The 17,507-nt window shown below is 50.0% G+C and overlaps 1 protein-coding gene and 1 non-coding gene across 7 annotated transcripts in view; both read left to right on the forward strand.

Moving 5' to 3' along the window:
• Positions 1–17,507, forward strand: part of NWD1 (NACHT and WD repeat domain containing 1) — a 75,496-nt gene that overhangs the window by 8,123 nt on the left and 49,866 nt on the right. For 5 of the 6 annotated variants that reach the window (XM_045047845.1, XM_019819120.3, XM_045047843.1 and 2 more), the window contains 3 exons: positions 777–893; positions 5,827–6,124; positions 11,962–13,234. In XM_045047845.1, the coding sequence (XP_044903780.1) occupies positions 777–893; positions 5,827–6,124; positions 11,962–13,234 (1,688 nt within the window). Of the gene's footprint in view, positions 1–776; positions 894–5,826; positions 6,125–11,961; positions 13,235–17,507 lie in introns of those variants that run through there. The other variant, XM_045047847.1, reaches the window with a different exon arrangement.
• On the forward strand, positions 6,901–6,985 carry TRNAR-UCG. Its single transcript has one exon. It is a non-coding gene; the product is annotated as a tRNA-Arg (tRNA).

Consider the following 17,507-nt stretch of genomic DNA (forward strand, 5'->3'; position numbering starts at 1 on the left):
ACTCTGCCTGCCATGGATCATGAGACACCGCTCAATGGCAGAGGCTCTAAAAAGGAAAACACACACGCTGAGAACTGATGAAGGGCCTTTCATGTCCAGGCAGGTGCTATGTGACAAACGCTGTAAACAGCGTCGATGCCGGGGTGGGAGACAGCGGCCCGCAGCGCGGAAGGCTCTTGCCCAAGCCTGGTGGCTGACCCTTTTCCCCCTCTGCATTCAGCCACATTCAACACTAGCGTCCTTTTATCCTCGTGTTCCAGTTCGTTAGGAATTTCTGCGTCTTTCCCTCTGGCCAAAAGAAGTTAGGGAGGGAGGGACATTCTGAGTCCCATTCCCCGCCCCCCCCCCTGCCTCCCTATCGCAGCCTTTGCCGGCTCGGCTTTGCTACCCGAATTGAACCATTCCCCCTGGCCCCCCTCAGGCAAGCAGGCAAAAGTGGACCTCAAGCGTGCGGTTGCTAGGGAGATCCTGCCAAGTCCTATGTCGGCCACACTAAATACCCTTCGTTGCAAAGAAAGTTCTGAGAACAAGTGTGGACATGTCCTCATGACTGGCCGGCCATCCTGCCGGATGCCCCCCATCTGGGTCTGTCTGATGTCTTTCTCCTGGTTACACTGGGGTTACGGGCTTCATTCAAGTTCTTTCGTACATCCCCCTTTGGGGTGAGACTGTCAAAAATTATTGAAAGAAACTTTATGCCTTTGTCAAAGGGAATTGAAAAAAAAAACTCACCCACTCTGCCACCTCCCTGACAAACCCACCCTTGTGATCTCCAGGTTGTTGATCTCAGGTGGGGTGTTCGGAACACTGAGGCCACTGAGCACATGACCACAGAACTCTGCTTGGAGGAACTCGACCGGTGTCGGAAAACATCCACAGGGCCGGCTTTTGTTGTGAGTCTCTTGGGAGGGATGGGTTGGTGCTTACTTCTCATTCCAGCACCAGTATGTGGCCCCTGCTCACTAGCCAAACCCATCAGTGGAGGAGAGATGGTATTTCTGCTCTAGTACCCAATTTCCATAGCCTGCCCATGGCAGACATTGCTAATCGATCACAGTACTCATCTTCCACAGAGCTAGCTGGGACGCAGACATTAGCAGCCAAGTGGAAGCAGCAGGTGAGTTGGAGAGCAGAGGGTTGGAGCCCAAAAGAACCTTGGGATTTGCTCTGGACCTTCCCCCAGCTTTCCCAACTCATGCACTTTTTGTGTGTGGAACCTGGGGATCCTGGAAAACCATACAGAGGATGGAAACCCACAGGATGTCGGGAATTTTTTCCTCCTCTGTGCCTCATGGTGTTGGGAATGGCCTCTGGGGCGCCATCTAGAGCCTGCCTCTGGGAAAACTTCTTCCCATGCCAGGCGGGGTCAGTTTTTCCATGTTCCAGGGAATTTTCTCTCTACCCATCCCAACAGCACCCTCTCTGTCACTGAAATAAAGCCCAGCTCACGATTAGTGGTTTAGGCTACAATCGGCAAATGTTATTCCACGGTCCTGATTTATCACACCAGCACGTTCCAGATACATTAAATACGACATTTGAGCTCTCAAATCCTAGAGCAGGGGTCGGCCAACTACACCCTAGGGGGCAAATCCGGCCCATTGCCTGCTTTTGTAAATAAAACTTTATTGGCACTCAGCCACACTCCTTCATTTGCGTAGCATCCAGGGCTGTCTTCCAGCTACGAACAGAGAGCCGAGTACTTGTGACAGAGGCCACCTGGTCTGCAAAGCTGAAAAGATTGACTATCTGACCCCTTACAGAAAAAGTTTGTTGACCTCTGTCCTAAAAGGTAAAGAGGGAAAAAGTCTTGCCCAAGACATCTTAGTCACAAAGAAGCTTTGAACAATTCCAGAAAAATCCTCTGGAACCTCTCCTGGAGATAAAGTAGAATGTAGGAGAGGGTGGTCCCCATTATTAAAGCTGTTTTCTGGGGGCGCCTGGGTGGCTCAGGCAGTTAAGCAGCTGACTCTTGATCTCAGCTCAGGTCTTGATCTCAGGGTTGTGAGCTCAAACCTTACGTTGGGCTCCATGTGAGCCTACTTAAAAAAAAATAATTAGGGGCGCCTGGGTGGCGCAGTCGGTTAAGCGTCCGACTTCAGCCAGGTCACGATCTCGCGGTCCGGGAGTTCGAGCCCCGCGTCAGGCTCTGGGCTGATGGCTCAGAGCCTGGAGCCTGTTTCCGATTCTGTGTCTCCCTCTCTCTCTGCCCCTCCCCCGTTCATGCTCTGTCTCTCTCTGTCCCAAAAATAAATAAACGTTAAAAAATAATAATAATAAATATTCAAAAAAAAAGAAATTAAAATTGAGTCGAATTAAAATTTCAGTCCCTCAGTCCCACTGGCCGCATTGCAGTGGCTTAGTAGCCACATGGGGCGGCTGGCCACCATATTGGACAACACAGAGGAGCATACTTCCAACATTGCCGGAGTTTCTAGCGTTGCCTTAGAGATTCGATCTCCCTAAAAGAAACTAAGTAAGACCTGGCCGACACATATGAGAAGCTTTCTTTATTATGTGTTAAGTTTCATGTGGACGGTCCGGCTTGCATTTTCAATCTTTTGCTCTATACCTTTCTTTGTATGTTGGTTCTGCTTTTTTTTTTCTTCTCCTGTTTTATTGAGATATTTTCTGCCATCCAGCATTGTGTAAGTTTCAGACGTACAGCGTTAATGACTTGACTTACACAAATTGTAAAATGATCATAATAAGTTTAATTAATATCCATCATCTTATATAGAAAAGAAAAAAATGGTTTATTTATCCTTGTGATGAGAACTTGTAGGATCTACTCTCTTAGCAACTTTCTTTTTTTTCAATTTTTTAAATTAAAAAAAGTTTTTTTAATGTTTATTTTTGAGAGAGAGAGAGAGAGAGAGAGAGAGAGAGAATGAGTGTGGGGAAGGGGCAGAGAGAGAGGGAGACAGAATCTGAAGCAGGCTCCAGGCTCTGAGCCGTCGGCACAGAGCCCGACGCGGGGCTCAAACTCACGAACCGCGAGATCATGACCTGAGCCGAAGTCGGACGCTTAACCGACTGAGCCACCCGGGCGCCCCTCTTAGCAATTTCCAAACACACATGCCGCAGTGTTAAGTGTGGTCCTCAGGCTATTCATTGCGTCCCTGCTACTTGTTTACCTTATAAGCGGAAGTCTGTGCCCTTCGAGTCCCGATGCTTTAATTATCATTGCTTAAAATGCATCCTAGTGTTTGGAGGCCTCTACCTTCCCTCTTCATACATTCCCCACCCTCCACCAATCTTCCAATTTCGTTTTCCAAATGAGCCTGATGATTGATCATTTTGTGGCATTTCAAAAAAAAGAAAAAAAGAAAAGAAAAACTTTTTTTTTTTCTAAAGAAAAATGGGCGATGGGGGCAAAAAGAACTCCAGGAGGAATTCGATTTTGCAACCCCAGGTGCAGGCAGTAAAAGCACAACGCAGCTTCCAGGTGGCATGGGGGACGGGATGATGATCCCTGAGCTTTCCCCAGGCCCAACCGGCCTAGGGACCTTGCTCGTCCTTCCAGAAGGGATCCTTGGGCCGCCGGGGTGACCTCTACCCACTTCCGGCTTTCCTCCCAAACCGAGCATCTCCCCTCTGTCACCCAAGGGTCACGGCATCATTCTCCTTCAGTGGCTTCGCATGGGGGTCTTCCCGTGGAGATCAGGGCTGCACCAGGGGCCCTTGGAGAGGTGTCTCTCTAGCAAATAAGTCATTAGGCAGCACGAATAGCAGGAGTCAACTCCCCGTGGTACTTGCTTTAGAGGCTTAGTTCTCCTGGGCCACCAGCAGCTCCAGCACAGCAGCTCCGGAGAGCTGCTCCTGGTAGGTCCTGGCCTTTTTCCTTCAAGCTCTTCCTGTTCTGACTCTGGTCCCTCAGACAGGAGAATTTTCCACCCTCTGCCTCCTTCCTAGGACCGGTGGTTTGTGGCTGGCCGGCGTCTCCAACTTCTCTTACTGCTCCAAGGCTGGCACTGCGGGAAAGTCCCCTGGAGAGTGGGCTCCTGTTCAACCTCCCTGCATCACAGACTCCATTTATCCAGGTTTCCTGGGTGCACATGCCTGGAATATTCTGGTACAACTCAGTGAAGAGGGGAGGGGTGATTGCTTCCATTTTATGATGAGGAAACTCAAGACTGGAGGCTCGAGGTCCTAGGCCTCCTCTAGCCTAATTCTCTAGCATTGCAGTTTGCACCTTCTGTTGGGGCAGAAAGAGGGGCTCCTGGGGTTCTCAGCATTCGGACCAAAGTCTTAGGGCCACATCACTCCCCACAAAATCTTGCCCACGGGGATGGCCTTATGTTTTACCACTGCCCCTCTTTGTTGGTATTTCAAGTACCTCCCCAACCCCAGCTTTCCTTCTCTGGGCTCTTTACCACACTTCCTGCCACAGGGCCTTTGCACACGCTGTTCCCTCTGGTTGCAAGGGGCTCTGCCCAGCACACTGTTCCTTGTGTTTTGCTCTGCAGCTCAATCCTGAATTCTAAATAAAGACAGGATCCACCCTGCACGCTTGAGACCCATCTGCCCCCAGGACCACATCATAGCATGAGATTTTGGGCAGGGCCGACGGAGATCTTAGCTTTTGTCATGGCTCTATTTCTGGGGCAAGCCAGGGCCAACCTATAAGAAGCTGTAGTCTTTTCTCCCTCTGCCTGTCTCTTATAAGGACTCCTGGAATCGTACTTGGGGCCCCGGTAATCCAGGAAAATCTCCCCAGCTCAAAATCCTTAACTTACTCACATCTACAAAGCCCTTTGTGTTCGCCATCGTCCTCCAGACAAATGGAACCGATAGGATATAGAGAGATACACATAAGAGGAGATTTATTAGAACTGGCTCACACTGTCGTGGAGGCCAAGAAGTCCCGCCATCTGCCATCTGCAGGCTGGCGAACGAGAAAAGCAGGCGGCGTAATTCAGTTGTCGGCCCGCGGCCTGAGAATCAGGGGGCTGAAGATTCCAAGTCCTGATCTGAGTCCAAAAGCATGGGAACCAATGTCTACGGGCAGGGGAAGAAGGATGTCTCAGCTCAGGCAGAGAGAGGGAAACCTTTCCTCCTTTTTTTTTTTTTTATTGGTCATATTTGGGCCCTTGGTGGACGGGATGAGGTGTTGGGGACAGCCATCTGTTTCACCCGTTTCACCAATTCAGTCTCCTCCAGAGACACCACCACCCCGGACACACTCAGAAACCGTATTTGACCAGCTATCTGGGTATCCCTTAGCCCAGTCAAACTGACACCTGAAATTAACCATCACAGCCCTTTTCCATACAAGGTGCATTCACGGGGTCCAGGGATTAGGGTTGGATATTTTGGGGGGCCATTGTTTAGCTTCCACAGAGGGTTTTCTTTCTTTTTTAATATTTATTCATTAATTTTGAGAGAGATTGAAAGAGTGTGTGAGCGGGAGAGAGGCAGAGAGAGAGGGAGCGCGAGAGAGAATCGCAAGCAGCCTCCATGCTGTCAGCGCAGAGCCTGACACGGGGCTCGGTCCCACAAACCGTGAGATCACGACCTGAGCCGAAATCAAGAGTCGGGCGCTTAACCGACTGAGCCACCCGGGCACCCCCCACAGAGGGTTTTCCAGGCAAAAGATTCCATGATGGCTGACACGGGATCAGATTCAAAATTTACCTGCTGGATGTCCCACGTCTCAGGTACCTTCACGTGCAGGTGCTCTAAGACTCTGCCTGCACCTCTTACTGGACTTATTGCCATGACACCACAGCCAGGCCCATCTTGGGGGGCTCAGTGTGTCTCACTCAGGGCCACCGAGCTAAGTGCCCATGCCGAGGGTTGAACGCGTGCCCCTCTCTCTGCCAGGCCCTTCTCGGTGACCAGTACGGCCCCTGTCCAGTCCCCACGCTGATCGAGGAGAAGGAGTGGGAGGCTCTGAGGGCCCAGCTGACCTCCAAGCCACGCGACCTGGAGTTGGTAGCTCAACACTTCCGGAGGGACGAGAACGCCGTGCCTCCCACCTACCTGCTGCAGGCCCTGGGCACCTCGGAGGCCTGTGGGCCCGAAGAGGCCACGCTGACCTCAGTGCTACGCTCTGGAGCCCAGGAGGCCCGGAGGCTGGGCCTCATCACCCAGGAGCAGTGGCATCGTTATCACTGGTCAGGTGAGGCCACTGGGACGCCCCCTCAGGGTCCACAGGAGATGCCCCATGTTCAAATGAGCTCATTGCATACTGTCCCAACACCACAGCCCGTACCTCTGTAAATGTCAAACCAGCCTAACTCCTGGATCCCTGGTTCTGGAAGGGGTTATTTGACTGATCCAAGAGTGCAGCCATGTTCTGGTTAATTCTCTGCCTCTTAGGACCCTCCTTTCTTCTCCCCCTCCAGCTCCTTCTCCCAGGGAGGCTCCTGGCTCTGGGGGAAGGCTTCTGAAATGACTTGCTATCCTGGTCTGTCCGAGACTTTCAGGGCTGAACCCAGATAGTCCTGGAAGATGTGAAACTGTGGGTCACCTAATTTTAGCCCAAGAGCCAGCCCCTGCTGGGGAGACTGGGTCCTCCAGCCTCCCTACACCTGCCTCAGAGCTGGAAACCGAGGCACAGGAAGGGGTCTCCTTTGCCTGAGGTGGGGGATAGGGATTTGACCCGAGTCTATCACCCCGCTCCCAGTTGGCCCCTTACTTCCCACCTCTAGCCTCCCCCTCTGGTTCTTTTATACTCTGCACTGGCTACCAGGAAGGTTTTTGTAAAAATGTAACGTTTTTACAAGCCATTTCCCCACTGTTTGCTGTCAGCAAGAAACAGGTTTTATTATCATTCACAGGTCAGATGTGTCCATTTACAGCACCACGACTATTAAGCATGTCAATTTCTCGTACTAAAAATATTAAAAACATGAACTCATTTTATCCACATATTAAATATATGGATTTAGGGGCGCCCGGGTGGCTCAGTCGGTTAAGCGTCTGACTTCGGCTCAGGTCACGATCTCGCGGTCCGTGGGTTCGAGCCCCACGTCGGGCTCTGTGCTGACGGCTCGGAGCCTGGAGCCTGCTTCCGATTCTGTGTCTCCCTCTCTCTCTGCCCCTCCCCTGCTCATGCTCTGTCTCTCTCTCTCTCAAAAATAAATAAAACATTAAAAAATTTAAACATGTGGAATTATATTATGAACGTATTAAATATATTGATTTGTTTAAATATATTGAATATAGTAATTTATGTTAACGGTATTTTAATTTTACTAAAATATATTGATGACAATATATTATATTAATTCTAGTAATGACATGTCCATTTTTAAAAATAAACTTTTTTTTAAGTTTATTTATTTATTTCGAAAGAGAGAGAGAGAGTCAGGTAGGGGCAGAGAGAGAGGAGGAAAGAGAACCCCAAGCAGCCTCCATGCTGTCAGTGCAGAGCCCCCCATTCAGGGCTCAAACCCACGAGCCGAGATCGTGACCTGAGCTGAGATCAACGGTCGGACACTTAACCAACTGAGCCATGCAGGCGCCCCTTGAAAATAAACTTTTAATATGGGTGTAATTTTAGATTTTCAGGAAAATTACAGTGTTATAAAGCTACAAAAATAGTACAGAGTCTCTGCATGTTCTTCACACAGATAAGTCAACATCTTATGTGACCACGGTACCTTTGCAGGAACTAAGAAGTTAACATCGGTACATGACGATTAGCTAGTCTCCAGACTTTATGTAGATTTCCTCAGTTTTCCCATCAACGTTTTTCTGTCCCAGGATCCCGTCCAGGGACACGTGTCACATGTCAGTTTCCTCTGGACTGTGACAGTTTCTCAGCCTTTCCTTGTTTTTGATGACTTTGACCATTGTGAGGAGCGCTGGCCACATCTTTTGCAGAATGCCCCTCAATCTGGGCTTGTCTGGTGTTTTCTCGTGGTTAGACGGGGGCTATCGGTTTCTGGAAGGAAACCTATCCCCCTATCCCATCATATCAGGGGTACCGGACGCCCACCTGACATCACAGGTGAAGCTAACCTGATACTTTAGTTAAGACTAACAATGACGTATCAATTTTGAATACGCCATTTATGTGAATAATAATGTTAATGGCTACTGTTTATTGAGCACTTACTGTGTGGCTATCGCTTGCTTTATGACTCAAAGACAAATACGCTAATTGCTTTCATAGAGATATCTGCCATTGGGACTGTAATCAGCGTCTGGGGTCTCTGCTTCAGGGTGGGCCCGGACTTGCGGTTCAGCCTTGTCCTTTCCCAGCTGTATCGACTTCTAGCAGGTTCGCAGCCTCAGTTTCCTCATCTGTAGAATGGAACTAGTCAGAGGTAGTACATTACAGAACTGTGGTGGGGATCTTGTCCCCTGGTCTCGCCCCAGCCATGATCTCATTCAGTCAAACCTAGCCCATTAAGAATTTCCACTTGAGGGGTGGGTGCCTGGGCGGCTCAGTCGGTTAAGCATCCAACTCTCGGTTTTCAGCTCAGGTCATGATCTCGTAGCTCATGAGATGGAGCCCTGCATCTGGCTCTGTGCTCACAGCCCAGAGCCTGCTTGGGATTCTCTCTCTCCCTCTCTCTCTTCCTTTCCCCCCACTTGTGCTCTCCCTCCCTTCAAAATAAACATTAAAAAAAATTTTTTAAGGAATCTCCGCTTGAAAGAATGAATAGAAACTCCTTGAAAGTAGCAGAAAGCACAAATGCGTGTTCGCGCCAGCGTCTTCCCAGCATATTTCCAGGCACCTTGCACAGCTTTCTTCTTTCCATCTTTTTTATTCTGAAGTAGAGATTCACAGGAAGTTGCAAAAAAAAAAAAAAAAAAGCAGGAAGTAGCTCCCTGGATCCTTTACCCAGTTTCCCCCAAAGTTAACACCTTGCAAAACTAAGGTACAATATGACGACCAAGAAGTGGACATTTTGACAACCAGAAAAAGCATCACTTTTACAGACGTGCATTTATGCGTGTGCACGTGTGCACGTCTTTTGTCCTAAGAAATTATATCACCTGTGTAGCTTTGAGTACCTGCCCCAGTCAATACGCAGGACTGTTTCCTCACTGCAAAGGTCCCTCCCACTACCCTTTGATTTATTGTTACTTGTTTAAGCTGATTTATTAGTTTTTAAGTGTTTATTTATTTATTTATTTATTTTCAACGTTTATTTATTTTTGGGACAGAGAGAGAGCATGAACGGGGGAGGGGCAGAGAGAGAGGGAGACACAGAATCGGAAACAGGTTCCAGGCTCCGAGCTGTCAGCACAGAGCCTGACGCGGGGCTCGAACTCACAGACCGCGAGATCATGACCCCAGCCGAAGTCGGACGCTTAGCCAACTGAGCCACCCAGGCGCCCCAAGTGTTTATTTATTTTTGAGAGAGAGACAGAGACAGGGACAGAGAGAGGGAGGCACAGAATCCGAAGCAGGCTCCAGGCTCTGAGCTGTCGGCACAGAGATGATGCGGGGCTCGAACTCATGAGCCGTGAGATCATGACCCACGCCGAAATCAAGAGTCGGACTCTCACCCGACTGAGCCACCCTGTCTCCGCCACTACCCCTTCTAGAATCACACTCGCCCCTCCCCTCAACCCCTAGCCCCTGGCAACCATCTCTGTCTCTATAATTTGTCACTTCATCGTTGTTAGAGAATAGGATCACACAGTCCACAGCCTGTTGAGATTGGCTTTGTTGCTTTAGCGTAAGGTGCTCAGCTTTCCAATTATTTCATAGAAATTCCTGACAACAGCCTCATCAAGGGTAAGCTAGTGCATCCATGTTACAGGAGAGGTGCCGTGAGTTGACCAAGGTCACACAGCCCACAGGTGGCAGAGCAGATGGTCGGGGATTGACTCCTGCTGAAATGTGTCCCGGAAGGATCCCATTTCTGGACTGGTAGTTGCCTTTGCCCCTGACCTCCATTCACAGGGCTGAGGGGAGAGGGGAGTGGTGTCCCTCCAAGGAGGACTTTTGAGTGGCTCTTGTCTCTCTGGCTCTGAGACTGCGTCCTGTCTCCAAGGGCCTGACTCACTCAGCTGCAGAGACCTGGGAGCCTCTGCTGAGCCCAAGGCGGCTTAAAAAATAACTCCTCGGGTCTGAGTGCAGTTTCAAAACAAAGGCCTCCAAGGAGAAATCAGTGTCTGCTCTTGGCTCTGGAAAATACGGGTCCTGGGGCAGCTGCTGCGAGCTCTGGGACCAGGGTCGGCAAACCATGGCCCAAAGGCAAAATTTGGCCCGCCCACTTGTTTTTGTAAATAAAGTTTTATTGGAACACACTCAACTTAGTTTCTGCATGTCGTCGTGGCTGTTTTCACATTACAACAGCAGAGTTGAATCGTCGCAGCAGAAGCCATCCGACCTGTGAAGCCTAAAATATTTACTCTCTGACCCTTTACAGGAAAGCATGCTGACCTTTGCTCTCAGCCTCCCGGCTCATGAAAAACTTTCTCCCTGGCCTCCGTGGCTTTGCAGCAGCTTTCTGAAGCCTCAAATGCCCTGCCTGCCCCTCTCGGCCCAGGATAGACAGATATTCTCATTTGTCAGTCTATCCGTTTTTTCCCTAAGATTGGAATACCACTCCGCAAAGGCAACGGAGACCTTTATGCATTTTCCTCACTGCGAGACGCCCCGGCATGGAGAGTAGAGGCTGACACAAGTGGGAGCTCCCTAAATGTTTGTTGAATGAATGTGTGATGGAGGCACCCACAACTGACAACATTGGATTCTTTTGATTGACGTGAAAGTCACGTAGCACGAAATTAACCATTTTAAAGTTAACAGTTCAGTGCCTTCATAATATTGTGCAAGCACTACCTCTGTCTAGTTCCAGAACATTTCCATCACCCCCAAAGAAACTCCGTATTCATTAACGATCACTCGCTATCCCCTTCCCCCAGCACCCCCCCCCCACCCCACCCCCACCCCCCCCCCGGCAACCACCAGTCTGCCTTCTGTCTCCAGGATTTGTCTGTTCTGGACGTGTCATATAAACGGGATTACACAACAGGTGGCCTTTGGCATCTGGCTTCTGTTGCTCAACACGATGTTTTCAAGGTTCATCCGAATCAGTGGTTCATTCCTTTCCATGACTGAGTAAGAGTCAATTGTATGGATGGATCATGCTCTGTTTATCCATTCATCAATTTGACGGGCCCTTGAGTGGTTTCCACCTTTTGGCCACTGTGAATAATATTGCTGTGAGCATGGGTGTACATGTGCCTGTTTGTCTGTGTTTTCAGCTCTTTTGGGTCTCTTTGTAAGAGTGGGATTCCTACAGAAACCCCATATTTAACTTTTTGCGTTTGATGGTATTGTTTTATAGTCGGGCCACTTGTCACATACGATCTCTGTGCTGCCTACACCAAGGTTTCTTTGATTAATAATGACTAAATCAGGGGCACCTGAGTGGCTCAGTCGGTTAAGTGTCTGACTTCAGCTCAGGTCACGATCTCACGGTTTGTGAGTTTGAGCCCCACATCGGGCTCTGTGCTGACAGCTCTGAGCCTGGAGCCTGCTTCCGATTCTGTGTCTCCCTCTCTCCGCCCCTCCCCTGCTCATGCCCTCTCTCTCTCTTTCAAAAATAAATAAACAACAACAACAAAAATAATGACTAAATCAGCACTATTCTTGGTGCGAGCCCCAGACCAGCAGTCTTAGCATCACCTGGGAGCTTTTTGGAAATGTGAGCTCGTGGGCCCCACCTGAACCTACTGAATCAGAACTTCTGGAGGCAGACCCCAGCCGTATGGGTTTTTTGAGCCCCCGGGAAACTTTGGCAAACTGGAGTCCTCTGGCCAAATTTGGCCCACTGCTTGTTTTTGTAAATAAAGTTTTATTGGAACACATTTGAGGGCATTCGTAACCATATTATCTATGGTTACGCCAGGTGACTCCGGCACACGTTAAGTGTGAGAATCAATATCCGTACCCCCTGAATATGTCTCTCAAGTGTCTCCACTCAGGCCAGCTGATCACACAATGATGACCATGCTGTCTTCCCATCTCCCCCACTTTTTCAGTCATCGAGTGGGAGATAGACCGGGGCCTGTTGAGCTTGACGGATGGAGACCGGGGGGCAACCATCTTCTTGAGAGAGATCCAAGACCTCAACAAACACATCCTGGAAGACTGCGCCCTCAAGATGGTGGACCGGCTCCCAGATGGCTGCCTGGACACAGACGCCCAGAACCTTCTCCGTGGCCTCAAAGGACGCATTGCTGACGTGCAACCGGGAGTTCTCAGGGCTCACCACCTGCCGTGGAGCCGAGACCTGGTGAACCCTAAAAACAAGGCTCATGCTCGCTACCTGAAGGAGCTGGGGGAACAGTTTGTGGCCAGGGCTAGCCACCAGGTCCTGGAGCACCTCCGGGAGCTGGAGGCGGGCAGGCAGGAGTTGGCGTGGCTCTATCAGGAGATCCGCCACCACCTGGGGCTGAGTGCCGAGGCCAATCGGACTTTCTGTGGGCGCCAGGAGCTCCTGGCCCAGCTGGGGCAGCGGCTCCAGCAGAGCGACAGCCACCCCCACTCTCCCCTGGTGCTCTTTGGGCCCCCCGGCATCGGAAAGACAGCTCTGATGTGCAAACTGGCGGAACAAATGCCAGGCCTGCTTGGCCGCAAGACGGTGACCGTCCTGCGGCTTCTGGGAGCGTCACAGATGAGCTCCGACGCCCGAGGCCTGCTCCAGAGCATCTGCGCCCAGGTGTGCCTGGCCTACGGGTTGCCCCTGCCCCCTGCCCAGGTCCTGGAGGCCCACGCCAGGGTGGTGCAGTTTTTCCACACCCTCCTCCACACCGTCTCCTGCCGCAACTTCGAGTCCCTTGTGATCCTGTTGGATTCCATGGACGATGTGGATTCCATCTGCCGCGCCCGGAGGGTCCCCTGGCTGCCTCCCAAATGCCCCCCGAGGATCCACCTTATCCTCTCAGCCTGCTCAGGGCGCCAGGGGATTCTAGACACCGTGCGACAGACGCTGACGGACCCGGAGGCCTACTGGGAGGTGAAACCCCTCTCCGGAAACCAAGGGCAAGAGATGATCCAGCTCCTGCTGGCCGCCTCGAGGAGGACGCTGAGCCCAGGGCAGAGGGAACTGCTCTGGGCCAGCCTCCCAGAGTGCGGGCACCCAGGGCGGCTGAGGCTGGCCTTCGAGGAGGCCCGGAAATGGGCCTCCTTCACCATACCTGCCCCCCTGGCCTCCACTGCCAAGGAAGCCATGCACCAACTGTGTGCCCGCCTGGAGCAGACACACGGGCAGGTCCTGGTGGCCCACGTGCTGGGCTACATCGCGTCTTCCCGGTAAGTCTCTGTTGTTACGCTCTGTTGTTTAGTTATTGACACAGAAGGCATGGCTTCTGATGGCTTAGAGCAGAGATTTGCTCCCTCACAGTTCCGGAGGCCAGAGTGTAAAGTCCAGGCGTCAGCAGGGCCGCGCTCCCTCTGAGGGCACCAGGGGAGAATCCGTTCTGGGCTCTTCTCTTAGCTCCTGGTGTTGCTAGCAACCCGTGGCCTGTAGACGCATCGTGTCAACCTCTGCCTCCGCCTTCTCGGGGCCTCCTCCCTGGGTGTCTTTCTGTGTGACTTTTCCTCTTCCTGTAAGGACACCACTCACGGGCTCAGGGCCCACTCTGATCTCATATGACCGCACTGTATGTTCATTCCTTCTCTACAGACTGTTTTCAAATAAGGTCCCGTTCACGGGCTCTAGGTGGGCGTGAACTTGGGGACACTATTCAACCCAGCGCAATTCATGTATTAAAATGTTCACAGGTTTTTGGGGTTTTTTTTAGTTTATTTATTTTGAGAGAGAGAGAGAGAGAGAGAGAGAGCATACGCATACACACGAGTGAGGGCAGGAGGGAGGGAGGGGCAGAGAGAAGGAGGGAAAGAGAGAATCCCAAGCAGGCTCTGTGCTGCCAGCATAGACCCCAATGTGGGGCTCGAACTCACCAACTGTGAGATCATGACTTGAGCCGAAACCAAGAGTCGGACACTCAACCGACGGAGCCACTGAGGGGCCCCTGAAGTTCACTCTTGTAACGTGTACAAGAGTTCAGTGGCATTTAGGACATTCACAGTGTGGTGCAACCACTATCCATCTCCAGAACATTCCCACCACCCCAAAGGGAAACCCCACCCCCATTAGCAGTCACTCCCCAGCCCCAGCCCCTGGCAGCTACCTACCTGCTTCCTGTCTCCATGGATCTGCCTATGGTATTTCTTTTGTACAGTTTTTACTTTGAAATACGTTGAAATTATAGACTAGTAGAGGAATTCCCATAGTACAAAACAGTGCAAAAAATGCCCACACATGAGGGTTTCTCAGTCTTGGCACTGTTGATATTTGGGGCTGCATCATCGGTATGTGGGGGCCATCCTATACACCATAGGAAGCTGCGCAGCATTCCTGGCCTTGACCTTGGATACTAGTAGTGCCCCCCAGCTGTGACAACCAAAAATGTCTCAGAGTATTGCCAAGAGTCCCCTGCAGGCAGAATAGGCCCTAGTTGAGAGCTACTGCTGTATGTCCTTCCCCCAGAATCACAGATTTGCCACATCAGCTTTCTCTCTCCCTGTCTCCCTTCCTCTCTTCCTCTAGCTTACTATCTATCTATCATCTATCTGTCCATGTGTCTATCTGTCCATGTGTCTATCTATCCGTCCATGTGTCTATCTATCTATCATCTATCTATCCGTCCATGTGTCTATCTGTCCGTGTGTCTGTCTATCTATCTATCTATCTATCTATCTATCTATCTATCTATCTATCTTTCCATGTGTCTATCTATCCATCCGTCCATGTGTCTATCTATCCGTCCAAGTGTCTATCTATCTATCATCTATCTATCCGTCCATGTGTCTATCCGTGTGTCTGTCTATCTATCTATCTATCTATCTATCTATCTATCTATCTATCTTTCCATGTGTCTATCTATCCATCCGTCCATGTGTCTATCTATCCGTCCATGTGTCTATCTATCCATCCATGTATCTATCTATCCATGCAATGCATCTATCTATCCATCCATCCGTCCATGCGTCTATCTATCTATCATCTATCTATCCGTCCATGTGTCTGTCTATCTATCCGTCCATGTGTCTATCTATCTGTCCGTGTGTCTGTCTGTCTATGTATCTATCTATCTATCTATCCGTCCATGTGTCTATCTGTCCATGTGTCTATCTATCTATCTATCTATCTATCCGTCCATGTGTCTATCTGTCCATGTGTCTATCTATCTATCTATCTATCTATCTATCTATCTATCTATCTATCCGTCCATGTGTCTATCTATCTATCTATCTATCTATCTATCTATCTATCTATCTTTCCATGTGTCTATCTATCCATCCGTCCATGTGTCTATCTATCCGTCCATGTGTCTATCTATCTATCTATCATCTATCTATCCATCCATGTGTCTATCTATCCATCCATGTATCTATCTATCCATGCAATGCATCTATCTATCTATCCATCCATCTGTCCATGCGTCTATCTATCTATCTATCTATCTATCTATCTATCTATCTATCTATCCGTCCATGTGTCTATCTATCTGTCCGTCTGTCTATCTATCTATCTATCTATCTATCTATCTATCTATCTATCTACCTACCTATCTATCCATGCATCTATCTATCTATCTATCTATCTATCTATCTATCTATCTATCCATCCATGTGTCTATCTATCTATCTATCTCAGTATCTAACTCAGTATCTATCTCCATATCTATCTCTGTATCTATCTATCTACACACACATACACCCACACACACACAGAGTTTTTTCCCTGAGCCATTTGAGAATTCATTACAGGCATAATATCCCTTTACCCTTAAATATTTCACGTATTTCTTAAGAACAAGGACAGCCAGAACCCCACGTCACCACAGGACAAGTACAAGATTCAGGAAGTGTATCATAGATGCAATTATATTATTTAATACACAGTTTATAATGAAAATTTGCCAACTGTCTAAAAAATGTCCTCTATAGCTCCCCCCCTCCACCTTGTCCCCAATCCAGGATCCCAACCAGGATCCTGTGTTGCACTTAGTCGTCAAGATTCTTTGGTCTCCTTTAATTTGGAACATTCCACCATCAGTCTTTGTCCTTTTGAAGAGTCCAGGTCAGTTGTTTTGTAGATCAGCGCTCCTCCACCCTCAGTGGGGGATAGGCACCTCGGTCCTTGTTTTCCTTGATTCCGCAGGTCTGGGGTGGGGCCTGGAATCCTGTGTTTCTCCCTGGCGACTCTGAAGCTGCTGGTCCAGGGACCACACCTGAGCTGGGGCAGTTTGTAGCGTGTTCCTCCACCTGGCTTGGTCTGATGTTTCCTCGTGATTACATTCAGGTTCAACCTGAGAGATACTCAGCCCTTCTTGGGCACGGATTATCTTTCCCATTGTAAATTTGCAAGCTCCTCTTGCAAATTCATGGGAGAATACATGGGGAGATCTCCGAAAAACCTTTTTACAGCCCAATGCTCTGAGGGATTGACTACCAGCACGCATCTACCCTTAATCCCAAGCTTGTGGCATGCGAATCCACAAGGAAGCAAATAGGAAAATCCAATTCAGTGTGTTTGTAGAGTTTGAAGGACAGAATGCTTAAAGGCGGAAAGTCTCAGCTGCACGCTGTGATGTCATGATGGTCAAGAGCAGGACAGAGGAGTATGTCTGTCACACGCACCCAGCAGCCAGACTCCAGCCCCCAGGAGAGTAGAACAGAGGCCAGCTGGCAGACACACAGGCAGAAAGCTTTGCCTTGATGCAAACGGCCGTCGGAAACACACTCAAGACCACCGTCAGAGGTGCCGGACAGAGAGGTCTCCCCTCTTCAGTTTCCTGGGTGATTTTTTCTTCTAGACCTTTGTTTGCCCTTTGCCCCTTGCCCCAAATCAGTCAAGATGGCAGTGATCAGGCCAGTGAGGGTCTGTTTGTTTCGTTTCCAGGCACAGAATCCCACTCTTGCTAGTGTGTAAGAAATAGGGCTTTATAAGGCCACGGGAAGAGCTCAGGGAATCCAGGGCCACCCAATTTCCAACTCCAGGGGGGCAAATCCCAGCTTTCATGTCACACCCCAGATTTTGTGACTGGTGCTTGCCACCCTCCCCACCCCCCCCCCCCAGCAGAGTGGAGGCTGGGCCTGCTTCTATAAGAGTACAAAGACAGACTGGGGAATGTTCCAGAAATAAGTGGTGGGCCACCAGGCCAACCTGACACAGCAGTCTACATGGAGGAGGTGGGTTGTCATGGGAACCAGAAAGCCATGAGAGACAGAACGGACCTCTGGGTCTTCTCTGCCCGTTGGCTTCTGTTCTGGACTCTTCCTTTGTCCTTCTCCCCCACCCCTACCCCGCCCCCACCCCAGAACTTTCGCTTGCCTCAAGCTTCCATTGGCATCATTAGCTCCCATCTTAGAGAACTGGCAGCATCATACTGGCTCCTTCTGGAGTCCTGATTCCAAAATCTGGGGAGACAGAAATAATCGGCCTGCTTGGCCCCACGTCTGGCCTAATTAGCAAAGCCCCGTGGGGTGTAGGACCTGCCGTCCCAGGGGCAGGAGG

The sequence above is a fragment of the Felis catus genome, chromosome A2 (genome assembly GCF_018350175.1).
Source record: "Felis catus isolate Fca126 chromosome A2, F.catus_Fca126_mat1.0, whole genome shotgun sequence".
Lineage (NCBI taxonomy): Eukaryota > Metazoa > Chordata > Mammalia > Carnivora > Felidae > Felis > Felis catus.